General features: G+C 44.6%; 2 protein-coding genes across 2 annotated transcripts; one reads left to right on the top strand and one right to left on the bottom strand.

Annotated features, from left to right (window-relative positions):
- Positions 1–4,545: 4,545 nt before the first annotated feature.
- Positions 4,546–5,037, top strand: BHLHA15 (basic helix-loop-helix family member a15; the record flags this gene model as incomplete). The annotated part of the gene is made up of 1 exon (XM_079542804.1): positions 4,546–5,037. The coding sequence occupies one exon, from the start codon at positions 4,546–4,548 to the stop codon at positions 5,035–5,037; it is 492 nt and encodes a 163-aa protein (XP_079398930.1).
- A 3,431-nt stretch (positions 5,038–8,468) lies between these two features.
- Positions 8,469–27,622, bottom strand: TECPR1 (tectonin beta-propeller repeat containing 1; the record flags this gene model as incomplete). Its single annotated transcript, XM_079542722.1, has 24 exons — positions 8,469–8,663; positions 8,966–9,085; positions 9,484–9,590; positions 10,178–10,270; positions 10,562–10,697; positions 11,936–12,110; positions 13,525–13,581; positions 13,855–13,934; positions 14,337–14,433; positions 14,636–14,738; positions 15,013–15,140; positions 16,163–16,320; positions 16,574–16,723; positions 17,257–17,412; positions 18,318–18,463; positions 19,155–19,663; positions 20,486–20,631; positions 20,983–21,084; positions 22,518–22,618; positions 22,710–22,884; positions 24,306–24,431; positions 25,079–25,201; positions 25,708–25,890; positions 27,392–27,622. The coding sequence occupies 24 exons, from the start codon at positions 27,620–27,622 to the stop codon at positions 8,469–8,471; spliced, it is 3,597 nt and encodes a 1,198-aa protein (XP_079398848.1).
- Positions 27,623–27,860: the final 238 nt, after the last annotated feature.

The raw sequence follows: 27,860 nt of genomic DNA, 5'->3' as shown, positions 1-27,860 counted from the left end.
TGACTCACCTCAGTTAAGCCGTGGGTTTATTTCAGTAATCCAGAAGGCTAGATGGCAATAATCCTAAGGGTCTTTTTTGGACAAATAAAATTACAGTAAACATCTGATCAACTATTAGCAATAGTGCAATATATCCACCTAGCACTCAGTGGCACAGCGAAGATGAACTGGTAATTCCACAAATTGTGTTTAATGAGGTGATGTGTTACGAATCATTCTTAAAACTGTATGAAACTCTTGCACTAGCTACTTGAGCATGGTTTCAGTTTCGGAAGTAGATGTATCTCTTTTCAGACTGCTGAAATTTTAATTCCCTCCCTAGTACGATACTTTTATCCAAAGACATTGTCTCCATTTGGCTGCTGAAGTTGTTTATGAAACCTGATGTTTTTCCCACCTAAGGAAGTTTATTTACAAAAATAAAAATGAGGATGTGTAGTAAGAAGCCAACAAAGTGGGAAGTGTGTTCAGTCTTAATGGAAAGGCCTGTCCTCTTCCAGATCCCTGTCTGCAGGGACGTGGCATGTCTAACTGCTCGTGGCAGTGCCATGCTCGTGGGAAGGGTCGAGTTCAGCATGTTTCATATCCTTGTTGATGCACTAATGAAAGCCATTTAAGCCTCATTCTTTTTATCAGTATTTTTAGCAGATTTTTATGTTGCACGCAAAGCTTCCTTCGCCAGGAGGCTGGTTGGTGAAGGACTTGATGAAGCGCTGCGTGTCGGCGTTGTCAGGTGTTGGTGAATGGCTATTTTTGTTGGGGTTGATGAAAGGTGGTGAGTTGGTGGAATCAAAATTTATTAGCCTTATAAGAAATAGCCTTAACTAAGAACGGAGTGTACAAAATTACTTCAGCTTTAAGTCATACAGAAATACCCTTGTGTGTTAACGGCTTCGGTACAAGACTGGAAAAAGCGTAGAGGGGAGTCGAACATCATAGAAACTTACTGAGAATAAGTATTTGTAAAACCAGCAGCCTGTTTTTCAGAAACTTGAATATGACTTACAGTTAGTTTTGTTTATGAAATTGTTCGAACTTGCACAGTTGTAGGTGTAACTTAAATGACAAATGGTACTGATGTGTGTGTATATATGTTTAATTCTATTTGTAAATGAGAAACTATGTAACAAAACCATAGGTATGAGGTTTTCCTATTGTAATTTAATACAGGTATGAGGTTTATGGCAATATATCATAGTTAATGAATTTCAGGTCAAAATGTCTTTAAATTGTGTACATTTTTAAATTGTAATTTCTACTGTATATTGATTATCATGCATAGTGTGATTCAATAAATTGCTTGTAATTTAAAAATATTTAATATTAAAAATAAAATAGTTATATATTTATAATCTCCTTGTCTGTTTGTTCGTTCTTAAACAGATGCCAGTAATGGTTCTGGTCAGTATAGCATAGCTGGCTACTGTCAGTGTTAGCATCCAGAGGCTGAGAATTGTACCAAAACTTCAAAGCCACAGTTCCAGGAGATGAGTCTACATTAAATAATACCACCCTTAATTATTTCTGTTTCACCCTTGCTTCAACTTCAGGTAACGTGTGTATTGTCAGTAGAGAAGCAGTGCTCAAGTTAGAAACAGTGTAATTAAATACATGTGTATATTCATTTCTTTTAATCCTAGAATTGAATATGTATAGGAAGAATTCACAGGTGTCTTTCAGAAAACAAGTGAATGGTGCTGTTCTCTCACAATGTTTTGAATTGATTTGTAGAAGTTGTGCTTCAATCTAAATGCATGTGCTGAATTGACTTAAGATCCCCAGGTAAATGCAGTACTTACATGTTTTAGTAGTTTCTTTCACATGAGATTCAGACTCTCAGCCCGGCCCTCCCTGAGGAGAAAAGAACTGTTTCTCTTCCTCGCCTGTTGAGATCATGCTGACACACAGCAATGTGAAGTAGTTACTGGAAGCTGGTGTGCAAGCCCCTGCATCCACCTAACAGCTGGTGTGAGTCCTGGGAACAAGAAATTGTCACCAAGATGACTTAACTTCGTTAGCTAAAATATAACTAGTGGGCTAAAATTTGACCAAGACAGTGGTCATTATTGAGAACAGGTGTGGAAGCTCCCATGGCACTGTCTTATGTACTTACTGAAAAAATCTGAGCTCTTGCATCTTTACCAGCAGCAGCCTCCTTGCAGGGGATGGAAGTGCTCTTAGTGCCTTTGTGGCACAGGCGGTGCGGTAACCTGCACAGCCCGTGGCAGAACGCAGAACTAGGATGGGCTTTTCCTTCTCCGCCTGAGGACATCCCACCTGCTGAAGTAAGTCTGGCAGTCATTCCTCCTGCAGAGACAAGTTGTTTATGCACTCATCAGCCTGCGGCAGTGCCTCCATGTGCTGCCCATGTTGCTGTAGCACTGTTGGCCCCGTAAGCCCCATGACCAGCCCAAACGGGCAGCCTTGTGTTCCCTGCTGCCTGCCCACCACTTTCCCTCCGTGGGAGGAAGCAGGCTGTGGCAGCGCTCCTTCATGTGCTGCCCAAACCCAGCACGTAGCATTGGAGTGCTGGCAGGGCTGAGGTTGCACACTGCTGGCAGCTGCAGGGCTGTGGCCCCGGGGCTGCCCACACCGCTAATGCCACGTGTCGCAGGCAGCCAGCTGTGACGAGGAGGGCACTGGGGCTGCTGCTGCCTCCTCGGTTGTCGCAGCGCCTGCTGGGCAGACTTCCAACAGCGTGTCCCGTGGGCTGTCCTCCGTGTGAGGGTCCTGCATCCCTCACAAGCTCCTCGTTCCCAGGCATCCCTGTTGGTGGACCCCGGCCCAGCCCTGAGGGCAGGCAGTGCCCTGGCTGCTGCCTTGGATGCTGCTGCTGCTGCTCCTGGCTTCTTGCGGGTCTCTGCCATGTCCCCCTTTGGGCTCTAGGTCCTTCTCCACAGCTGATGACAGTGGTAAGTCGCAGAAAAGTAATGCCAGCCCTGAGGGATGGGTGCAGACTTGCTGATATTTGGCGGTTGTTCTCCTCTGTTTGCTCTTGAATACCCCACTCTTCTGCACCTGAGCTCTTCTGTCTCCTCTTCTTCCTCTGCTCCCATGCCATCTCTCTGGCTGTGGCTCCACACGGCACTTTCTCAGGGAGTTACTGCAGTGTACTGCAGTCTGAAAGCAAACCTTAGCCAGCTGAGTGCCCTCTTAATCCCACCTCATCCTATTTGCTCACCCTCACCTGCAGTTTGTAGGACTTCATTGCTTCCTCCCTCAGCTTGCTGAAGCTTCCTTCCTCCTGGGCTGTTCCTCCCAGTTTTATTTTCTGGCTGCTTCTATGAACCCCTTCCCTGATTCTTGCAGGCTATTTTCCTTTTTGAGAGCAGTTGCTCATTTCTCTGCTCTAACAGCACTTACTGTGCTGGGGGGAGGGGTGGAAGTTGACCGGTGTCCTCTGTCCTGTTTTCACTTTTATGTCCTTCAGCTGCACTTTTCTGCTAAGTGAGCTAGACTAGAAGTCCTGAATAAAACCCAGTGCTTGGCTTTAGTCCCATTTTCTTTCTCATGATACTTTTGTAAACCTATTGCTCCTTCTAAGCTGCCACGACAAGTTTTTTGGAACTGTCCTGTGGGCATTTGGCACCTAGATGCTACCTTCCCAAGCCACTCTGTGAATTCTTGTCCTTTCTGGTAAAGCTTGACTCCTAGCTAGTAAGGAACCCTAGGGATGGCCAGGATACCCACATGGACAGGGAACTGAGCCACTGTCAGTGCCCAGCAGCTGAACATACAGCTGTAAAGAACCAAGAGAGGAAGTGGTGTGGTTGCTGTGCTGCAGCTGGGAGCTTCTCAGCACCTGCTGCAGTTAAGGATGATGTCCTGTCTGGGCAGCTGTGCACCTGTGGCCAGTTCTTTTAAATGGCTCACCAACCTCAAACCACTCTTACGTAGATTGATCAGCACAAATGTGTTAAGAGGATACCTTGTGTGACTGCATGGGATGGACGAAGATGTAAGGAATTATTTTTGGAAATTGTGACTGATTGTTGATGTTTGAGGAAGAGTGATTGTGAGGCTGCTGTCTTGTGTGTGTGTGGTGGGGACTCGGAACGGAGAGAAGCCCTGGGTGATAGCATGCTCCTGGACAGCAGCTTGAGCTACCAGGTGAGTTAGGTCATGCTTCCCTCTAGTGGACTGCTTATAAACACACATTTTCCACTATTGCCACAAAAAGCAGCTGGAGAAACTTCTTTGAGTAACAGCTTGCAAGTTCTGTCTGATGCCCCAATGTATTTTGCAAGAGTCTGAGGTGATAGATGGCTGCTTTATTACCTGTACTCTGTTAGAAGGATTTTCTCCTTAGTTCATCTGCACAAAGCATCTTGACTGGTAACATCCATGGTTTTGAAGCAAACATCTCTAGATTGGCAGCCAGTAGACCTTACTGAAGAAATAAACTTACCATCAGATAAGTTTGTTTAAAAAAAAAAAAGCATCAGAACAGTTGTTCCCAGTTAAACTGTCCAACAGTTAAAGATATTGGTATCATGTTTTTGCAGCACACTGATACTTAATGTTCTGGTGAACATCTACTGAAACATGAAGGCCAAAGCCAAAGGGAAGAAGAAAGGGCATACAGCTGATAAAGAAGCCTTTTCTAAGGAGTCTGCAATGAGAAAAAAGGAACTGGTGAAATGCCTGCGGCACACAGAGAGGAGGAGTGGGGGAAGCAAGGAGAGCAGCAAGATTGCTGCAGCCAGAGCCAAGCATCCTTGGAGCAGTAAGGACAGACATCTGAGGAGACTGGAAAGCAATGAGCGGGAGAGGCAGAGAATGCACAAGCTCAACAATGCATTCCAGGCCCTGCGGGAGGTAATCCCTCATGTGAGAGCTGAGAATAAACTTTCCAAAATAGAGACTCTCACACTGGCCAAGAATTACATTAAATCGTTGACCTCCATTATACTCAATATGTCCAATGGACACTGTCCAGCTGCAGAAGGGTTGGGGGGATCCTGGGGGCCCAAACTGTACCAGCATTATCAACAGCAATGTGGGGATGATGATCATAGCCTCAGCAAAAATACCTAGTTAGCTGCTACCTTCATTCCTCCTTTACGGTACTTAGCTGCATGTAAGAATCATCTCTTTAAAACCTCTGCCCCCATTTTTTTCTTAAAAAGACAGAGGTGATGGTCAAAGCTTATGCTATGTATAAAGAGTTATCATAAATTACGAGGAATTTTCAGAGCTTGCACTGCCAGGAGGGATTGTGAATTAGCCAGTCCTGAATTCCTGTGAATTAGACAGGCCTGAATGCACTTGTCTTCGTTGGTTATCAGTGCTACCGTCATGATTCCCAACTGTTCAGCAGTTTGTTCTTGCCTGTGCTATGACTGTAGTGTGACTGGATGAGCAGAGCAGTGCATGTGAAATTGGCCTCTAACCCTGAGTATTTATCTGGAGTGCGGAATCAGCTCTGGAGTTCACTAAAGGCAATGGAAGACGTTACTTTGGTTTTATTGTGTCCTGGACATGCATTGTGGTACTTAAGATACACAGTGTGATTTCAAATCTTGCAAAGCACTACAGCTTCTAAAAATACTGTTGTAGTAAACACCTATAGAGCTTCCTTAGAGTGTGAGTTCTCCCGAGTAAAGGAGCTTTCTGGGCTGTTTGTAAAGGATATTAAATGATGCACAAATCATTCATTTTTACAAAAAGCTTTATCTTTCAATATAGTCTTACATTGGGCGATGATTAGTTGCAAATTATTTGCTAACAAAGCCTGTAACGTGATGGGGATTCGTTCTGTGCTACTGCTAGATTCTGGTGATGTGAAGCATAATAAATAGAGCAGGAGCTCTTGCAGCAGGATCGCACTACAGAAATCCATTTCCCCTCGCCGTGAGAAGTTCTGTTACTGAGATTTCCTCCTCAGCTCTGCAACCTCCCGACGGACCGCCCGCGCCTCGGTCGGCTCTGTTCTCAGTACGGGGTGCCTGTGTCAGACGGAACCCGGCCTCTGGCGGATTTGATTTGCCGAACGCTGTTGGATCCTAATTTGTGCAACAGCCGCTCCTCTGCTACGCCGCGCTCCTTAACCCCTGTGCGTTTTGGATTACGGGCGGAGGACGAGCAGCTCTGCCGCCCCTCGTCCTGCTGCAGCCTCGTGCTGCGGCTGTTGTGCCGCGCTGCGGGGCGGGCAGCCCGGCTTCCTCCCGAGCGCCGAGATGGGAGAGCGGCTGTGAGGGAGCGCAAGGATGCGGCTGCGACGCCAGAAGCGCAGCGCCTGCAGAGCCGGGCTGCGGTACAAAGCTCTGTGAAAGGGCCGGCCACGCGGCAGAAGCTGCCGTTCTGTGGTGCGGGCAGATTTTCCCGCCGTCTGCGCCTACAACGCGCCGCCGCTCGTGGCCACAGGACGTTCCGCAGCCCCGGCTCTGAGGCGGGCGCTCCCGGCCGTGAGAAGGCGCCCATCGCCACCGGAGCGACCGGGACCTCCGCGGCGGGGAGGAGCCGCTCTGCACCGGGGTGAGCGAGGCGCCGCGGGGATCGGCGGGGAACTCGGTGCGGCGTCGTTTGTAGGGAAGGAGCGGGAGGCGGCGCTGGGGGCCGCGAGGCGTTGGCGGGCTCGTCTTCTCGCGAGGAGCGCCATGCGTTGTGCGGGGCGGGCGGCCTTCCGGCGGTGCGCTGCGTTACGGGGGGGCCTGCGCGTGTCGTCGCGGTCTCCTCCGGATGCTTCCGAGGGAGAGCCGGCGTTGGCGTCGCTGCCGGCTTGCTTTGGCAAAGGGAGGAACGCGTTGGAAAAGTTGCTGAGCGGTGCCTCGTTGGGAGCTGCCCGGCCGTAACGATTGCGACGCGGTGCGGATAAATCCGTCCCGTCACAGCGCCAGTGGTTCGCGCTGAACGTAACGCGGCGAGCGCGTGAAGGGCTGCGGGGCTGCGCTGCAGTCTGCTGGGCTCCGTTTGGGTTGGACGTGGGAACGCTATCAAAGGAGAAGCTTTTTTATGCGTCGCAGAGAAAATATAATTCGAGCAATCGTCTAAAAATGTATATGGTAACGTTTTTATTTGGATGAGCTACCGTGCAAGTTATGCAAAAATCTGTGTATGGTAATTTATGCAAACGTCGCTTATGGTGCTTCTGCAATGCAAGTATGGAAAACAGATCATCACAGTCAGAAAGATCAGCAGGCTTTGAGACTCAGCATCTTCACTCTTCATTCACATTTGGACTTGGAAACAGTGCTTTCCTTGGCGTTAGAATGTCAAATATATTCTTTAAACACTTGCAAACTTCAGTTTTGGTTCTACAAATACAGTACTGAGACCACATCACGCTGCTTGTCGTACAAAAATAACTTCATACACAGTCACACACACAGGGAAAAGGACTGTAAACTGCTGCCAGGGGCAGTGTGCTTTCTTAGCACTTCCATGGGTTAGACTGCAAATAGTTTTATGTCACAGTTTAACTAAGATAAGCAAAAGACTGGAAAATAAGCTTTTCTGGGAATGAAAAGTGGTTACTTGTAAGAAAGGGATGAATCAATCACTTAGTAAAGAGCACAGCCTCCTCCTGAATCTGCAGTAGTGTATGGTGGCAATGTCTCTTGGGACTAGTGAACTTATTTTGCATTCCTACCAATATGAAGTCAGAATCTTATTTAAGACCTGCTCTTCTCCTTGCGGTATGAGAGCAAACCTTGCAGCTCTTTGGAGCACAGCCTCACCTCTCTGCTTTCGGGTCCCTTCCAGCATCATTAGGTGGGCATCTGTCCCCCAGTTATCAGGGTTCCAATTAAGGCGGAGAGGAAATGTATTGCTGTTGGGACAATTTAGCATGAGACCGTGCCTGTCTTAGCAAGACTGAATAGGACATGCTGTCTACACAGTCATGCAAAGACCAGTGATTCCACTTCCTGATTAAGATATTACTTACTGTGTGCCAAGATGGCAGAAGTTGTCCCTTACTGATAACTGCATCGTGAGCTGAGCTGTATGAAGTTCAGTTTTCCTGATGGGAACAGGAGTAACATGACCGGAGCTCTACAGGCTGACACAAGCAGGACTGAGGTGAGCAAAGTTGTGACTGCCTAAATGTTCATAGTCATGTAGTTATGTTCACAGTGCAAGTCACTGGAACTGCCTCAGATTCACTTATATTGATGTCTCTGTCAAGTATGCCTCTAAAATATACTGTGAAATCTAAAAAAAACGAGAAATGCTATGGTTGTATGCAAAGACTTTCACATTTGTATGGATGTGAAGCAGCTGTGGAAAAGGGTCAGAGATACACGGTTGGCTGCAGTGCTTTCCTGTCCTGACAAAACTATTATTTCTATGAAGTCACATTTTACACACGACCTAGTAGAAGAAATCAGTATTTAAATTACCCCATTGCAAATTCCAGTTTGGTAAAATACATCAGTAGCACAAGAACGTCGTGTTTTTCTCTCAGGCAATGAACATTTAGTTTCCTTTTAGATTCTACCGACTACCGCTTGTTTGCAAAACGCACTTTAACAATTAACTGCATTTCTGTCCACCTCTTGTCTTTCACTGACCAGCAGAGGCGTTCTGGAACCTTCTGTTTTCCCTCTCCTTCCGTTGCCTTCTGACCCCATGGGCTCTGTGGGGCTCTCGCAGGCGTTGGGCACGCTGCTCCTGGGCGCCTCGCTGGCGTTTCCTCTGACTGTGATGTGTTCCCATCCACCCTGTGAAGGATCGATAAATACAAAAAGAGAAACATCAGCCTGCAAGTACAGTATTTGCTGTACGTGCACCGCTGGTTTTATAACATTTATTCATGACTTCCTAACTTTCAAGTTACCTATTTAAAATCCAAATAAATGACTTCCAGCTACAACTGCACGATCCATCACATTTAATTTAAAAAAGGAAATGAAACAGGAGAACACAAGTTGATTTCCTGCGGGTGTGCAAGCCCTAGCTAGCTCACCAGCTTGCTGCCTGTCTCCGAGCAGCCCCCTCAGTGCAGCACGGTGCCCACACGTACCCCAATGCCGTAGTCCCACGCCAGGCCCTTGGGTTCCATTGGCTGAACCCCAGTGCGGTGGCAGACGGTCCCACAGCTCAGACCGTGACTTCCTTGCACTTTGTCAGCTATCACCCAGACCTTAAGAAAGCAAAAAGAGGCAGTAACAGCATTTGTTCTTCACGCTGCAATTCCCAGACATGGCAAATCTAAGCCTGCTTGACTGTGTTCGCAGGCAGCCCAGACTGCTCTAATTCAGACACCCAACCGGATAGCTGGGTTGTAGTGGAAACAGTGCCAGAGTACAGCTTGGCAGGAAAGAGGTTATGCATAGAAATATTAGAGAAATAGAACATCAGGGCTTTTGAAGGAATGGCTATATCACTACCTCACTGTCGTGTTCTGTCACGCTGTCAGGGTTCTGTCACTCAGATAATCATAGTGTGCAATAAAACCATGCCAAAGAACATTTGATTACAAAAATAAGCTGAGCATAATTTTTAATAACCTGATGGTGTGCCAGGAAGCTTCATACACACCTGGTCCAGGGGCCCCACAGACATTTTACGGATGTTATTTGAGACATGATCCCAAGCAGATCCTTGCGGGTAGCTCGGCGTGATGCCCTGCCGGTACCACAGATTGCCTGGGGAACAAAAGGTCCTGGTTGCAGCTTGGGGTTTTGCTCCACATAGAGCAGGCACACATGATGTTTCTGACTGATGTTTTACAGCAAGGTCCCTACTTTGGAATGTGTGTTTCTGTGGTTACTCTATAGCTTTTCTGGAAAACTGCCGCTGTTCTGGTTTGAAAAAAATCTTCAGGAAGAATATTTATATGAAGAACTATGGTTTAGAGATGTAGAACATGAGAGTAAGGTCTCTGAAGGAGACTGGTGTGAAGGGCTTGTTTCTTCATGGTGCAGCTGCTTGTTTCTGGCTTTAGCAGCAGGAAGGTATTCTTAGTTCTGTTTTAGGGCTTCAGGCACAAAAGCCTTGTGTGCAGCTCTCCTGAGAGTCACCTCTGTCACTTTTTTCCAAAAAACAGCATGGATGGAGGAACAGATGAGGGTTGTTGCTTAAGGTGCTACCAGCTATTGCAAAACACGTCTCTTTTAGTAAGAAATTCTGTTCCTCTTGGAATAACAACCTGTCCAAGCAGATGATTTGGCCTGGACTGATGTATACTGATCTATTTTTTCCAACATTGATAAATAATTTTGAAAACCCTTACCATTTTTATCCAACACAAACACTGACGTTCGTCCTACCGAGACTTGTTTTAACTTTTGTTTTTGAGGTGAAGGAATGTGGTACCAGCAGTCACCTAGAAGTCAGAAATAGGAGAGTAAAATAATGAGAAAACAAGACCACGTATAAGAGTTCTTGGAAATGTCTGCAGTGGAAATGCACAGCTGTGCACGGGAGCCATGGAAGATGTTGCACTCAGTGCATTTGCACAGCTTCTTTTTGGAGACGAACTGCGTTTCCAAATCGCCCAAGTGAAAAGCCAATTGACTTCTGTAATTAACAGGATGCTATGGTTATTCATGGCAATGTAGTAGAGCTTGCATCACATATAAGGTGAAGATTGTACCAAAAAAGTACAAGAGCTCACCTGCAGGTTTCTTTGGAGACACTGAGCCCCGATAGAAGGCAGAACCATCTCTAGCAACAGCCCACACCTGGAAAAATGCTCCAACCGAGATGGAAATGAAGGGCTGATCTGTTCCCACGTGGAGCCAGGACGTTCCCTGACAAATCAGAGGTGAACTGGTTAGAAACTTCTTGATAAATTATTTTAACGATTACCAAATGGGAGTCCCTAAGCAGTGAAAAATATTCTAAGTAATAATAATTAAAAACCAAAACCAAAAAGACTGAACAGAAACAAGGTTCCTGATCTTTGAAGATGATTGCATCTTTGAAATGAATAGTTTGATTGAACTTTACCAGGGCCTTTCCAGTTAAAATCTCTGGAATTCAGGGCCTGCATGTTTCTGAGTGGCTGGGATAGAGACTGACTTCCTGTCTCAAATTACTCTTTTTTGGTTATACAGACCAATAATCCCCAAAATCAACAGGTTAAAATCTGTTTTCAGACGCCACGTACAAATTCCCCGTCTTGCTGTTGTGCTGTCATACAGATGTGTGCAGTTGTAACAGGCTCAGCAGGAAGGAAAAAGAATAATCCCTATACATGCTTGTCTTCTTGCACATTTTTTCCAAATACTGAAGTATATTACATGTATGATGCATGCATATACAATATATGTATATTACATTTTTTTCCAATTGCAAATATAGCTCAAAGCTAGTGCACATAAGCCCTAATTTGTTGCTTCAGCACGTTCATGAGGAAAGGTGTGCTCCTGCTGGGGTGCTGCTACTGTTGGCTCCTTCCTGTGTGCTTTATTGGATGTGAGGTCGTTACTTCCATCTCGGTACACAGGAAAGTCACACCTGTAGGAATCCCAGCACCCCCTTTTAACTGAGCAGAGTTACAAAAAGCCAGTGGGCAAACCCCATTGATATCAGTGGCAACTAGATTACAATCACAGTTAAGGGAAATTCTGTCCCAGGGCAGTTTAATTGAATGGGATGTAAGTATTATCAACAATGGGGGAAAAAAGGAACAAAGTTAACAGTGCAGAAAGTGGAAGTAAAGCACTTACTGAAGAGAAATATATGGGGGAGAGGAGAGGAGAGGGGAGGGGAGGAGAGGGGAGGGGAGGGGAGTTTGTGTGGAAGGGACCTTCAAAGATCACCCAGGACAGGAGAGCTTACTGGAAGCAGCGTGACACAAACTGAGGTAAGAAACATGGGCAGAAAATGGTCACAGTTACAGGAGAAGGACTTTGAAATCTGGGACACAAAGGGAAAAAAAATAACGAGGTGCTTTGAGAGAGGGCACTGCATGACTGCGTGTATGTACGTGGGTAATTACATTAAATACATCAACAAGGCAATAAAAATAAACAGGGAGCCTTACAGCTGGGTTTTGCTGTGTCACTCCAAGCCTGCAGAGCACGTCTCCTTTGTCACTGATTGCCCACAGTGCTACTGATTCTTCATCATCTGCATCTGAACTGGGAATTATGGAGATGTCCCACAGGGTAACAGGAGGCACTTCCAGCCATGGCCCGTTGGTGACTATCTTACATTTTCTGAAGTAAAAAAACCCCAGACCCATCAGAAGTACGTACTTTCTATAACTGAATCTGTTCCCTGGTCCGTTGTTGACTTCACTGTGAACAGTCCTCAGGTCCTTTTGTTAAATAGGTACAATAAGAACTTTTGGTTGTTTCTTTTGTTTTAATTTAAAATGGCTTTACTACATCTGTTCTGATTTCACTGCACAAAACCAAGGCTGTCAGAGGAGTTGGCAGCTTTTGCTGTCCTGCATCCTAGCTGTAACTCAGTGCACAGCAGCTGAATGGTGAAATCAGCTGAGAATCCCACTGCACAGGGAGCTCCACACACAGTTCATTCCTGTGTCTTGGCTAGGGGAATTGCTTTACAACTTGATTTTTTGGTGGCAACTGTTAGAAAGCAGATGTAGCATTCTAAGGTAAGCAGAGAAAAGGTTTCTAAGTTACAGATGGGTCATCCTGAGACTGGTGCATTTTTCTGAGGCAGCTGCAGCACAGTGGTGCTGCCTGCTAGGGAAACTATGTTAAATTCTGTGGTCACAACAGATATTTGTGTGTGGAACAAATACCCAAAAAAACTCAGGGCATTCCTCTGCCTCCGGTTCTGAAGAACAGCATCCGGCCATGAGCTGTTCCCTATCTGTTTCCAGCTTTAAGTTGAATGTTAAAGCAGGAAGAACTGTTCAGGCTTAAGAATATTTCTCAAGTTGCTTCATTTATTTCAAGTCCATATTTTGATGGAACAGATTTTGGTTGGTTGCATAGCCTGGAACAACAGTGGCTTGATGCTTCAGGGCCTCTGAAGATATCATACAAAGGCTGAAACACTCTGCAGCCTCAGCAGCAAACTGAACAATGCGTAATTGTCAGATCACAGTCACTTGTTAGCATATTATTAGGTATTCTAGTAGAGAAAGCATAGGGAAGCTGGAAAAACAGTAAATGCACAGACCTTCCTTCTCAGTAGAATATAATAATTGCAGTCTGCTATTTTCCTGGTTCTATCTGGATGTGGTGCACTGTGATTTAAATGGGGCTGGGATTATCTGTGGCCTAATGCACAGCATGTGGGAGTCATATGTTAAAACGGTTACTATAGATGACACATATTCCTGTTGTTTTAGGTGAATTAGAATGCCTAGACCTCATTATTCCTTAATAATTTACCATATTGAGAGCAGATACAGAGAATCACTAGCTGACTTTTTTTTCTACAGATCCCACAAAACCGAATAGCTTATCTGCTTAAAATAAAAGCCATAATGCTATGGGCCCTGAGCTTCTCTACTGGAGGTGGGTTATTCACTGCGGGTTTCCTTACTATTACTCTTGCTCACTGTGTGATGACTCTTCCCTTCATAGTTAAAGGAGACTATGGGAGCAGTTAGCGTTCAATTCCAAACCTTGTGCTCCTATCTCAGTTCCTCACCTTGCCCAGCGCCTCCGTCGGACAAAGTCTTTCATTGTCTTGTGGCCGTGGTAGGACCTACCAAAACAGATTGGAATATACGTTCATGAGCATGTCAGGGCATCTCCAACCTCAGTGGCAGCCTGAGAGCATTGTCTGTGCTTCTGTCCACCAGACAGACCTGCTGCCCTACCTCCCCTGCAAATTTCAGTGTTACTGTCCCCATAGGACAGGAGCAATCAAGGCTTGCTTGTCCCTGATAAAGCGTGGTTAATGTGCAAAACAACAAATGAGAAAAAGAACTTAAAAGATGCCTGTGAGGTTTTAAGGCAGGAAAAGTTATCTCCTTACGCTGGAAAGTCTGCTGCATACTGCCAGCCTTCCCGGTCAGTTCCTCCCGAAGTACTGAAATCCACGTACCAGTCGGACACCTATTGCCACGAGACAGTGACAAGCACAGTAAGCACCGAGTGGGTCATAACAACAACCTATTTCAATACTTCCCCTTCCACCTTTTGGCATGCTTGCTAGAAATCTTCTACTACTTGCAATATACATTCACACAGAATTTCCCAGGTCTCTTTAATTCACCTGAAGAATGAAACAACCTGAACAGACATCTGTTTCCCCCAAGACAAACAAAACAGCCAGAACCCCCAGCTCTTAATGTTCTTGTGACTATGGAGCACTGCTACTGTTGTACAAATGAGGAAACCAAGGGTAAGCATTGTGACAAGCCCGCAAGAGAAACCCAGGTCACCAGATCCCAAGTTTCATATCCTACTTGCTAAGCCGTACCGTCTTTGTGAAAAGACTTTCAAAGCAAGATTTACCCAAGACCACTGCGGTGAAGGAGGCTTGGTGCTGGCTTTGGTGCACTCCTGCAGCCCAGACGCATCGCTCCACATGTACCTGTCTGTGGGCAGGCCTCTGCAGTGACATCGTGCACAGAGAATGCAAGGTATTTACAACAGAATTCCAAAGGGGAGAGGAAAAAACTGCCCTTAATAATGAAGAAATGAAAGAAATGAAAGGTTTTGTGCACTAACAAAGCTAGAACAAACCCTGGGACATTTCGTTTGACATGAGTAAAAAAGTACACTAAATAATTGCTGCAAATCAAGAAAACAACCTGCTGCTATATCCAGTGACTGGGTTCCACCGCTGGTTCTCATAGATGTAAACACATTTCACATCCGACTGCGTATAAATGTTATCAGCACTACTGGCCAGTCCTATGGGAAATAAATCATTTGGATTACAGGAAAGGTAAACCTCATAGACTCTGCATTTTCAGTTCCATGAGCCACAGTAATATTTTTGATGGTTCTGTTTCTTACTCTCAAGCTGACAATATCAAATTGCAGTGCCAAATCCTTCCTAATGGGTGCCCAGTTGCCTGTACAGCCCTACATATTAGAAAAGCTAGAGGAAGGACAGCATGAACAGCTGACTCAGTTGGGAAGATAAGAAAGAAATCTGCACCTCACAGGAGAACAGTCACCGTACCTTGAATGAAGCCCCCTCCGTATCCACCAGTGTAGACCCACACTGTGTGATCGTATCCTATGCCCCACACCACGCCTCGGTTATTGCACTCTACCAGTCGAAGATGACCTCCAACTTGACGCCAAAACCTGCCAGAAAAGTGACAGCGTTTTACATTTACCCCATACCACGTCCATCAGGAACGTATTCTTACCCCTCTCAACTCTGTCACGTCCTGAGGAAGTGGCAGCTTCATTTCCTTGTTTGTTTAACCTCTGCTCATTCAGAGAGTGAAGGCAGTTGCCAGTTGAAAGCATTCCCTCTGAACAACTACTGCAAAGTTGCCGGAGGGAACCTGTCAGTCTCTTCTGGGGATGGTCAGGCTCTGAATTATATTGCTTCCCTTTTATTTTGTAGCTTATGTTTTGTTTTCTTTTGTGAGCTCGTTAGAACAGTCTGGTTACTATCTGTACTTCTTAGCAGCCATCCACTGCCTCTGCTGTAACTTCATCCTCATTCTTAATTCTAAGAATTGCCTTTATCTATCAATAATACAAATATTTCATATATCTGCTATGGAGATCAGAAAAAAAATAGGGCAGATTTAATTCTCCCTATACTTTTAATCTTGGCAGATGAATCCTTTTGTGGGCTTTATACAGCCAGCCAGCCGTGATAATTCTCGGGAGAAGAATGGGGAAAGTGAAGAAACCACAGAGGAGTATTTTAGTTACGGGAATGGAGGGAGATGGCCTAAACTGCAGATCTCCCCAAGTAAGGTGTAAGAGGACATCTGCTTTGTGATTTGTCAGATGCTGAAGGAGCTCTACCCTGAAGGAAGGTGGTTAAAGTATTTCTGAAGTGTTATTACTGAAAGGCACTTTGTGAAATAACTCAAATGTAGGGCTATTTAAGCTGAAGGTTTGGCCTTTAACCCATCAGTTCTGAGGCTGATTACTTTCTGCCTGGAGAGCTTGCAGAACTGTATTGTCATAGTCGTAATAGAACTAAACAGGAGATGCTCCTGGGCTACAGTGACTGGGGAGAACTGAGAACTTCAGATTTCCCGACTCAGACACCGATACAGATGGCAGCCCATCAAAGCCACTGACTGGACATGGAAGACAGATTTTGCAGGATGGCAGCCCATGCTAAAAGCACAGCTTCTTACATTTGATCGCACGGCATCGGCTGTGGTCCAGCCTCCAGCTCAGGACTTGGCTCGCTAACGAAGATGTCTCCTTTACAGCTAACTGACCAAATGGCTTGGTGAGAAGGAGGGCCTTGAATCCGTCTGCTTTCACAACAAGACATGGTCAGCAGAGACAGCTAAAAAACAAAAGGCAGAGAACCAGAAGGATTCTTCTTCAGTGAGAACGGCAGATAACCGCAGATTCACAGCAGAGGAGACAGGAAGCCTCAGCTGCCTGTGAAGAAATTTGAATAGGACTTTTAAAATACTTGATTTGTGGAGATACATAAGGGGCCCAGATAGTGTAAATGCAGTGCTCAGATTTCAGAGACTAGCTTTTATGTCTTATCTCAAAGACGGTCAGCTTGAAATGAAAAATTCACAGATTACCCAGTCATGCATTTCTTGCTCTGTTGTGGCTGCCAGGCAGATTGGCCATCGCTGCTTTGTCCTTTCAGGTGTGTACAGGGCAAAGGAGTGCTTGCCTTCCTTCAGAACTTCAGCTATAATAGTGACTTCATTCAGGAACACGTGAATATACTAAGAAGAGAGAAAATGAATGTGACCAGGGTGAACAAACTCAAGATATTCCTTCCTCAGTGCTGGCAGTCTTGCACTTCAAGACAATGAGCAAGGCCTCCTGACAAGCACAGCAAAGAGTCAGTTCTTGGTACAGAAGGAATCCTGCTGCTAACATGGAACTCAATTTCCAGGCCTATGCCTCCTCTGATTTCTGTTACATGTATGCATCATCCCTGCTTGTGATGACTCTGGCCAGCTAAGCTTGTTTCTTTCCTCACAGTGGGGAACATTTTGAGCTTCCAGAGGAAATCCCAATTAGTGCAAAGCTGATGGATTAAGCACTGTGGATGCTTGCTGAAGGGGCGTTTCTGACAGAGAATTAACATAGCTCTAGCTTAGAACAGCTTCAGGCTCACTATTACCCTGGGATACCTTCAAATTGATTCCCAAAACAACAACATGTCATAATTTATAATTAAAAACACTTCTTTTCCTTCACAGGATCTTTCTTTGCCATGTGTGATTCTTTTGAGGTCTCAAGCTGAACGCACCTTTTTCTCCTCATGAAACATGTAGTAGATGAACAGGATGCTGTCACGCATTCCGTCGCTCCCAGTGAACTGCTCGAGTGCCACTCGCACATCCATCCATTTATGAGGCTTCCAGTTTCTCCACCATTGCAACATCCCAGTTTTAACCCAAACTGACTGTAATGCAAACACGAATTTTCCAAAGTAAGGAAACTGCAAGGCTACTCCTTTTCCCAAATACTGTTTCTTGTGAGCACAGGAAATCTCTGCTGCAGGTCTTTATCACATCTGTTTATTCTGACACAGGGTATATTAGTGTCAGGGACAAACAAAATGAAAACAGACAAAACTGTATAGAAAGGCACTGAAATGATGTGTAAATCAGTGTTACTGATACTACTGTGTCCCTTATTATAACACAGTTTCTGCTCCCACTTACAGGGGTTTTGACATAATCTTTTAAAATTGAATTAATAATCTGGACTCCAACTGTTTTTAAACAATGAATTGCAGACTTAGCAACTGGCATTCAGTAATTAGCTGTGAAGAGGCTCAAACCATGAATGAATCTGAAAAGAGCTGAGGAGTCTTAAAAAGGGGGAACTTCAAAGAGAAGGGCTGCCATTTCAGTGCTGCTATTGATACTATTGTCACTGCTTTATTGATGCAAGCTAACTAATCACCTAATGGTCACACAGAGGAACAGTGAGTCACTGTTTCAATTAGAGATCCTCATATTGTGGTGGAATAATTCTTACAGTGTTCCATGGCTGCAAATGTTTTTCTGACTTTGATGCTTCAGGATATTAAGCCATGGCTGACCAGTGCTGTATTTATGCCTATACAGAACGATGAGCTGATGTTTTTAGGTGAAAACTGCTAGCCAGTGTTTGCTAAGCTGCTGGTTTCCCACAGGGAACCTTGACAGTGGTACTGCAGGAGAGCTGTCACAGACTAAAATAAAGAGGGGAATAGAAAGCTGACAGTAAATTCAGATCAGTACATCAGAAGTGGATTGTTGATACCCAATGTTGCTACATCCAAGTGCCCAGGGGACAGACGTAGGCGTCCTCATTGCTTACCTGCTCAACAGCCTGTTCGTAGTGCCTGAAATTCTCCAGTTCTCTCTTTGTCCTTTCACTGAGCTGCTGAAAGATTTGCTTTCGCCATGCTGCTGTCTGTGCTGGAGTGATGGACAGAGAAAGAGACTGCACAGAGGACGACAGACCTGGAACAGAACCCAAACCAGTACATTTCAGTGACCTTGGAATACAGTCCTGTGAAAAAGGAATCCTTGACTCTCCTTTGAACACCACACTGAGCCGGTCCAGCTAAAAGATTTTGCTACTTGTCACTCACTGGAGATAATTAGCAAGTACCATGCATTAATTGTTATGCCATTAGAAAACGCAGGGATGCCACAGTACATGGCTTATTTTGAAGATGTGGTTATATTCCATCATTGCCAGAGTCGGCGTTCCAGCCTCATTCAGTTATCAGTGGGGCTCAGTTTACTGGGCCTCTCAGTGACTCCTGTCTTACCCTTGTCTCACTGTGGATGGTAGAGGGGAGTCAGAGGTTGTGGTGTTTGCCTCTCTCATGAGAGCCTTTCTCACTGCTTTAGTTATTATTCAGCACTGTTTTGGGTTCTGCCCCATGCTGCATTTCCAGCACACTGATTATTTTTTTTTACCAAATTCTTACAGAAGCTGAGAGAAAATACCACCTTTACGTTTTTGTATCTCAATCCCAACATGCAGCACTATCTTCAGACACGGAGTGTAACAAAACACTGCATTAAGAGCTAATGTGATACCAGAAGTTTTGCACCAAAACAACAAGCAACAAAAATCATTTTTATAATGAGCATGATTAACCGTAACTGGAAATGATGGTCTGCTGCAGTGACTGAACTGTACCTGATGGAACAGCGAACCATTTCAGTGGGCTGTGCAGATCTACAAGACAGCCTCCCCCGGACACCCAGGCCCACAGTGGGTGCTCATCAGCTCCGTACTGTTCTTCAGCTCCCACAGAGAACATGCTCAGGGAAGACAGGCTGGATGTTTCTGCAAAGGTGCCGATGGAGAGGACTGCATGCCTGTGGGCCTCCTTTAAGTCAATGTTTGTCCACTGCAGCTCTGCAGGAGGATTTGGATTTGTGGATTTACGGCTTTCAAGGTGAGCTTTCTCGTTATTTGCTGAAGCAGCAGGGGCTTCTTGATCAGAGTCCAGAGGATCCACAGTCACACTGGCAGGTGCTCCTGCTGCCTGGCTGCCTGTGCTGCTGGCTGCTGCTCCCATTGGGGGTGTGCTGCTGAAGTTTGTGGGTATGCTTGAGAGCTCTGTGTCCGAGGAAGTGTCTGCATCACCCTGAATGATGGCGTTTGTGTGGTTCTGAATATCATCGGTAAAGAAACAGCCAGCACTGAAGGACAAATAGATAATTAATTAACTACAATTCAAATACTGTAAAGTAAGACAAGCCCAAGACCACAGAAATCAACGCAGCCTTCCAGCTTTAGGAGAGATACAGTAGATTCTTTTAAAGGTAGGAATCTATCATTAAGAGAAGAGTAACGTGAATCTGGCAGATCAGTACAGTAAAACTGAAAGACGAGAGGAGATTCCACTCATTTTTTGGGGGGGGAAAAAAGGGTGTTCGCTGCCTACAACTCTTAGGAAAACACTGAAGCAACATCACATTTTCTGTATATGAAATAGTAGGATTTTTTAAAGCCCATTATTTTGTGATTTTTGTCTCAGCTAGAGGGGGCTTCTACTCAGAGCAGTGTCTCAGGTAGCTTCTGCAGCATGCCAGCAGCAGTGTGCAGCGTTGGCATCTTGCACAGCCAACAGCCAGCACCCAGCAGGGAGGTACTGCCTTCATCTCCTGAGAAAGAAACATGGTGACACTGAGAAGGGTAATGCTAAGTGGAGCTTGCACTCCTTCATTGTATTTCACAGGTAATGTCTTATTTTATTAAAGAGTGGCTCACATAGGGATACTAAAGCCTGGTAAAACATGTTCTGTGCTGCCAGCGTGCAGTGAGCTCCAAAGTGGGAGCGTCAGCTTCTGCTCTTACAGCAGCAATTGCTGCCTACTGTTAATTTTAATGGCAAAAAAGTAAATGCTCTCTGGTGTACATAATGGTTAGATGCCTTCTCTGCTTCTCTCTGCCTGTACCAAAGTATCTCCTAGCACTGAAGCTCCTCGTGTACAGACTCAAGCAGGTATTTTACGAAGCACCTGAGCAGACTTGTTGAGCTCCCCGTCTGAGATCTGTCACTCTCTCGACCACAAACAATTGCCTTCCACATCTTCCCACTGAGCTCACTTGGCGTGACACCTTGGCGAAAATAGATTGCTCTGTCATCACAGCCAATTCCCCAGACCTAGGGAAGGAAAGGGCTCGGTGAAGGAAACGGCATGGAATGTAGCTGGGTACTGTTTACAGAAAAGGTGCAGCACTGGAAAATGCACTGTGAAAATCTGCCAAACTCAGCATTTTCCCTTTCTGTTCTTGTTTACTGCCGATGCTGTAGTTGCAATATCAAAATTCTGTACCATCACAAGAAGACATGAATGTGTCACACAGGCAATGTGCTGACTGCTATCTTCTGAAGAACGAAGCCATGCATTGCTTCCTAGCAGTTTAGTCACATGGACCCTCTTGGGCATTGCTGATGGCCCCCTGCTGTGCAGTGAACACACATAGCCTCACAACTTGTACACAGCTATCTTACCTGGTTATTTAAGCCTACGTTTACCATCATCATTTCTCCAACCATTTCAATCCAGCTTGTTCCACATGGATTATGTGAGTTCACACCTCTTCTAAACCACACCTGCAACAACAACAACTGAAGTTTAAGGTTTGCCCCTTCTGTACTGTACTGGCATGCTGACAGGTGAAATTTACTTTCTTCAGTGCACCAGTTTTAATCAGGTGAAGATAAAATAATTCTTAGGACAGTTACAGTTTCTCAGCCCCTGGAAAAATATTTGCTCTTACATGTAAATTGTAGGCTATTTGTTGGTGACTACATCAACTTCCAAATAGCATTCCTGTGAAGCTGGGACGACAGAAGGAGCTGTCAGAGGGATCTTTTCAGAGATACTGCTCTATAAATTGCCTACCCTTAGATTAGTTTTTACCAATCAGAAAGTGTGTGTGGGCTGGGTACCTGGAAGAATTTCCAGCTGGAAGTTTATATTTAGGATCTGGACTTATAATGGCAAGCAGCTATGTTAGAACTTGTTGGTTGAAATGTGTGGCAGACACAGCATTTGAGTGTTTTGGGCAGATTTGAAGAAAAACGTGTAGCAGAAATGCTGAGTCGTGGCCTGAAGCAGTGATGGAGCACCTGGTGGGAAGAAGGGCAGCCCAGGGGAGCTCAGGTGCATGCAATGCAATGCAATGCAATGCACTGAGTGATGGAAGGGTGGAACCAGGATCCACCCCTTCCCAGCTCTCATTTAAGGGCTGGCAGTGGAGGCAAAGGGATCTCATTTGGAGATCCTCCCTGCATACTTGAGGCCTTCTGAAGGTAAGCAGCTTTTCCCCCCTGCCCCATTTCTGTGTCTGTTGCATTTGGGCATATCCTCACTTGCTGCAGCCTAGGATTTTCTTACTGTTGTTGTTGTCGTGCTTTTCATTGCATTATAGCCTTACAACATATTAGCTTTTCTATTTTTATATAGTGGCTTTATTGGCACATGGAGCAGACAGGATGCAGTTGGGTGCAATGGCAGCTGACAAACAGTGCCTCATTAATCCAGAGTAATTCAATTATTTTAAACCACTAGACATTCGTTTATCCCAAAATGCATGTCTAAAGCAAGAGCTACTCTATCGTGGTGTGACTGTCTTGACTTACAGCAGTTCCTGTGCTTCAGTCACATAACATCACGGGAAGCCCATGAAGGATACAGCCAACAAAAGAATCATTCACATTGCCCATCTTCTATGGAATTGTAAGTTCTGGAAGTTACAGTGTCAAAGTAAGGGATCCAGAAGTATTACAGTGTCTTAGTGCTTGACATCAAATGTACTTTCTTCCCTGGGAAGATTCAATATCAAGAGATCTGTCAAGTTGCACTCAACTATGTGTATCACAAACCAGGGAGCATTCCTATAGCAAGAGGGAATGGAATTCCCCAAACTGTAGGCATAGGGAGACCAAATCACCAGTGTTTCCTATGAAAGTTACTTGCCCATTTCAGAAAAGCAGATACAAAAAGGAAGTAAAAAAACAGGCCCAGGGCATTAAGCTCTTACTTTCCGATCCTTTGTGACACACCACACCACATCAACACCCACAGAAACGTGCATGATCCCATTTTCAGAGCTTGGGGACTCCACAGTGCTCCAGGAAATTCCTGCAAGAAATAAAACACAGAAGCCATTGTATGTGATTTTCTTGTTAAACGCTACAAAAACCAAAGGAGTTTCCCAGTGAATATAAAATACCTTGAGGGTTATTCCTGTCGATTCCTTCTCTCACAATAGCTTGCCCTTCCCACAGAGTTGCCCAAAGGAGGTCATAGGGCCCACAGCTGATCTGTGCAACTTCACCAGGAGTGCTGATTAAGGACCACGTGGAACCTTCTGGATTGTGATGGCAAACATTTTCTCTGTACCACACCTAGGCAAGTTTTAAAAGAAAGAAAAATGTGACTACAACAATGAAACTGTTGAGACAAGCATGATGACATCTTGATGGACTGGAAAGAACACTTCTTTAACAAGCACCTTTTTTGTTCTTTTTGTTCCATGTTTGCTCTCTGGCCCTTAAAAATATTTTTGTGCTATTTAAGATTATTTCTTTATTTATTAAGGGAGGAGGTGTTTTTACAGGTTAGCTTTTATCATAGAAATGAATCTGGATTGGACACGTGACTTGTTGCAGTAAGTTCTGTGTATATTTCAAGATTTAAAACAAAACCAACACTTCAATCTGTCACAGTGTGTTTTAAAGAAAAAAAAAAAAAACAACCAAGGAGGAACAAATATCCAGCACAGATGTGTTCCTGTTAGAATGAGAGCCCAAACTCACTTTCACTGAGCACAGTTTGCTGCAATATGGGTAAAAATTCCATTCTCTGTGCAGCTCTCAAGAGACATCCAGTCCATCCGCTGGCCTGCTTGCACTGCCTGCGTGCTTATCTTGAGACCCCAGTGGGTGTAAGAGCATCAAACAAAGAAAGCAGCGTGTAGCGGGCATATGGATGCTCAAAACACAACTGCTCAGTGCCATAGCAGCATTTTTAGAAATACATTTTGCCTCCAGAAGCTTTCACTTTGGGAAATGAAAGTGTCTTATGTGTCAGTCAAGTAAGCCTTAGGAGCGGGATGCTTGTCACTTATTACTGGGGAGTCTGAGGCATAGGAAGCTGGGGTTTTTTTAAACAATTTAACCAAGATTTTCTACTTTGCCAGGCAGAGTGAAGCGTGATTTAAAGTCTCAGGCTACCTGTTAGAATGTTGTTCTTCATGAAACCACAAGGTAGAAATTGTTTAGAGACAAAGAAGGCTACTTAGCATTAACAATAATGGAAAGAAAGAAAGAAGCCATCTTTACATCACTGAGCAAAAGATGATAGACTTTAGGATGGCCTAAAAACAAAGAAAAAAGATGGATAGTTTTCAATAGAAAATGATAGCAATGTGGAATCCAGCTCTGGAATGTTAAGTTAGGAAACTCTAACAGCACCTCGAATCTCTCCAATTCTAGAGAACTTTAAGGAGCAGGCCTTTCTCTTTGTTAACTGGTGCCACAGTGAGCAGTTTTCAGGACCAGTCAGCCCAAGTTTGTAAGACTCGGCTGTTTATAGAGGTTTAATGCTTCCAAAGCCCAGCAGCCATAGGAGATACTAAGCCTCCCCATTTAGAGTACAGGTTGTCAAACAATGTAGTCTTACAGCAGTTCTTAGATCCTCTGCCAGATGCACAAACAGCATAGTTTCTTACCAGTGTAAGATGATAACAAACCTGTCTTGCTTTAAAAGTATTTAATTCCTTTTCAGTAGTAATTCAAATCGGGAAACTTATGTAATATGCACGCACCCTTCCTTGTAAAGAAACTGCCCATACTGATAAGCGGCCGGGAGGCTCATCGGTGATTTCCCATCCTCCAGTCGAGATGTCATTGAACGGGTCTGGCAACCGGTCTGGGTCGTCGTGTGACACAATCTGAAGCAAGGGTAGGATGGTTGGGAACAGAAGGAAAGTGCTGCAGTGAATTGGTGAGCTGGCTGATGACTTAGTTTGATCAGTGTGGATGGCTTTAAGTGTTGTTTACTAAAATGGTGAGGCATGGAGCTTCTGCCTGTCATTGTAGGCTACTAGATACAGAGTGGGGAAACAGCTGGAGCAACATGGAGTCATTGTTTCAGCCCCCAGCTAAGGAAATTTCTGCTGCAGAACACTCCATAGAAATGTTCTTTGAATTGGAGAGCTGGAACATCATGAACTACAATTTCTGCACATTCTCAGAACGGAACAGAAATTATTAAAGAACAGTTATTCATACAGATAAAGGACAGAGCTGGTAAATGATGCTAAACAGGCACTGTCTTGAAAGAGAATGCTTTGTGAAATAACCAGGTAACTTAAACATTTGGCTTGAAATTTGTAAAGGAGCTGAGCATCTCTATGGCACTAGCATGAAATGTGGCACCTTTCCACATTTCCATTTATGCTCGCACAAATTACAAGGCTGGAAATCAAGGAATCCAGGTCCAAATTGGAGGGCAACAATAATCAACTATAAGCACAGGGATATTAATTTGTGATTTCAGAAAAATCACTTCAGTTAATATGAAAAAGATCTCCAGAACCTTCGCCCAAACATCCCGTGACTTGTATCTCCTGTATCTGATCCACCTCCTGCGTCTCACACAAGAATTCCATTTCTTATCCTTTGTGTAGGTACTGGGGAAGTCTATGGCGTAAGTCCAGCCCTGCAAACAGAAGTTTTCTTTCATGAAAATCTGCAGCAAGGAAAAGCCTGAAATCTTTACTTGGAGGAATTCTGCACACAATCATTCTTACAAACCCAGCACAAGTTTCTGTGCATGTCCCAACAGCCTGATTAAACAGACCAGCTAATTCTATGAAGGATTTACGAATCATGTCCTAATTCCTCTGCATGATATGTACAGAACAAACAAGACACAGTAAAGCATTTTGCTTTCTTCATAATGATTATGAAAAGCAGTGATACCAAGCTGGCAGCAGTTCATGGCCCAATCCAAGGAAAAAAAACAACTTCTATAAATTTAAGAAGCCTTCAGACAAGATTCTTCCTCATGCTGTGCTGTAGTTGAGCTGTCTCCCAGAAGGAAGCAGCTATGGCAAGTTAAGCGCTTTCTATTTTCACAGACCTTTCTCCCACTTCTACAAATGCCTCCTAGCTTACAGACTAAGGATTCCCAGAACAGATCTCTTTTCAGTATTGTTCACCTACCCCTTTCTCTGTTGGTTCCCCTCCAATATTTTCATCCACATACCAGTCAGACTCCCACTCCCAGTGTGGTGAAGGCAGTGTGAAGCTATCAAGCTGCTGATGCTTCAGCCCGCTCACATCGCTCCACTGCCAGCGGTCACTGGGCAGTAATTTCTCACAAAAGCCCCCGACTGGATTCCAGCGCTGCCAGGAAATAAAGGAAATGTTTTACTTGAGGTCCCGTCGCCACAGTGGAATCTGCAAACCCCAACGGAATCATGAGCAATGGGTTTATTTTCAGACTAGATCAGAATGAGATTGGTTCTTGGTGTGGATGAGCAGGAGTTGATGCTGCAACTGCAGTTCGTGTTCTTTGGAAGCAGCTTTTTTTAAAGTATCACAGAAGGGTTGCTGGGCTGCAGTGCTGGTCCCAGCCGAGTAGCTTTCAGCTGCGTAAATAGGAATGCCCAGCGATGCAGCTTACTGCTAGCAGTACACTGGTGATGTGTGACACTGCAGTGTTAGGATAACTGCTGCGTAGATGGCACTGGGATTTCTGGTGTAACTCATGGGAGAAAGATGATTAGCATCTTGCCTACACCAGGAAAACAGCATTGTTTCTATGCCAGAAACCACATCAAGACAACTACATCAGGAAATGCTCTTGTACCTTATGTTACAAAGAGGATTTTTTTTTTTTCCTAAATCTGGCTTTAATCAGTTGCAGAACAGATAACTTGCTTGGCTTTTCACCAGCACAGCTCTGATTCTTTTTTTTTCCCCCATAGCGTTGCCCATTATAGAAACACTGGTGAGGTTTGTCAGGTAATGGTGCCCTGCGTGCCAGGGTGCTGCTGGAGTTTAATTCTGTTGTTGTTGGCTCTTGCAGAAGACTTTTTTGTATTTTCTAATATCTTGTTTTCCATTTTTCTTAGGCTACAACAAACAAAAGTTTACAGTAACAAACCAAATAGCTTTTAAAGTTTTGCACTTCTTAAACAATGTGTTTCCATGGAGAAGGAACATTCTGGAGTGGAAAGTTGTATCAGTGTTAAATTATGTATTAAATTAGTTTGTTATATTTTCACCTACGTAGGTAAGTTAACGTCTGTTCTCAGCTTACATTTCTCCCTTTACCCCTTAGAAAGCTGTGAAATGTATTGAAGAGAATCCTCCTGTTTTGTCTCTCAAATAATTTCTGGTTAAGTTAAAAAGAAAACAGAGAAGTTTTCTTTAAAATACTAATTTAAAGACATTCTTTCCAAGTATCTTCCATTGAAAGGATCATCTTAATAACATTTTTAATACAAAAAAGCTGGAAATGGACTTTAATGAAGAGTCAGTGCCCATATCAGATAATCCACTGATACATTACAAAAATAGTATTTTCTTAAGAATAATGTGCTTTTGTTGGCTGGAAGTTACACTGGATGTTTCTGTCAGGGAATGCGTGCTTGTCACCCACTGCGCTCATCAGCTCCCATCTGAAGTGCTGTGCAGAGTGCCGCAGCACTACTGCCGTTGCTTTAGGAAAGACTTTCCTTTGGGAATGAAAACACTGAAAGAGTAACGTACCTGGCACGTTTGTGCTCCTCAGAAGCACAACTTATAGGATGAGAAAAACGTGCAGAGACAGCTGGTCTAAGGATGTACTGTTGTTTCATTCTGAAGAGTAGATGGCAGAAGTACCCATAACACCGCATACCTGATTTTCATAGGTTTCTTCCTGGTATCTGATGGGAACGTCGCCCGAGAATACGTAGGTGTACACCTGATGGTCGCAGGCTATTCCCCAGCAGCACTGCTTGACAGCAGAGACCCGCTTGAATTCCAGCTGTGCGTCCTTACAGAGCTCCCAGTATTGGCCAACTGTAGGCAGAGTGTAAACCCTCCCGAAAATGTCAACAGCCCACAGAAGGGAACTGGGCATGGCCATGTCTGAAAGGCAAAAAGGGGTGATCAGTGGAAATGTCGGCTTTGAAAAACGGGTCCCGTTGTGCTCAGAGCCAGCCGCAGACAAATGACGTGGAAAAAAAGTGAAGAGCAGTATTTTAAAAAGAGCCCCTGTGAAGCTGATGGCCAGGGCTCTTTCAGTCAGAGATGTGCATTTAAACAACCTGTATGCTTCCGAAAATTCACACAGCTGAATTAAGATATTCAAGGCAGCTGAAATA

The sequence above is a fragment of the Tetrao urogallus genome, assembly GCF_951394365.1.
Source record: "Tetrao urogallus genome assembly, chromosome: 15".
In the NCBI taxonomy this organism is placed as follows: domain Eukaryota; kingdom Metazoa; phylum Chordata; class Aves; order Galliformes; family Phasianidae; genus Tetrao; species Tetrao urogallus.
This window is presented reverse-complemented; position numbering and strand designations above follow the sequence as displayed.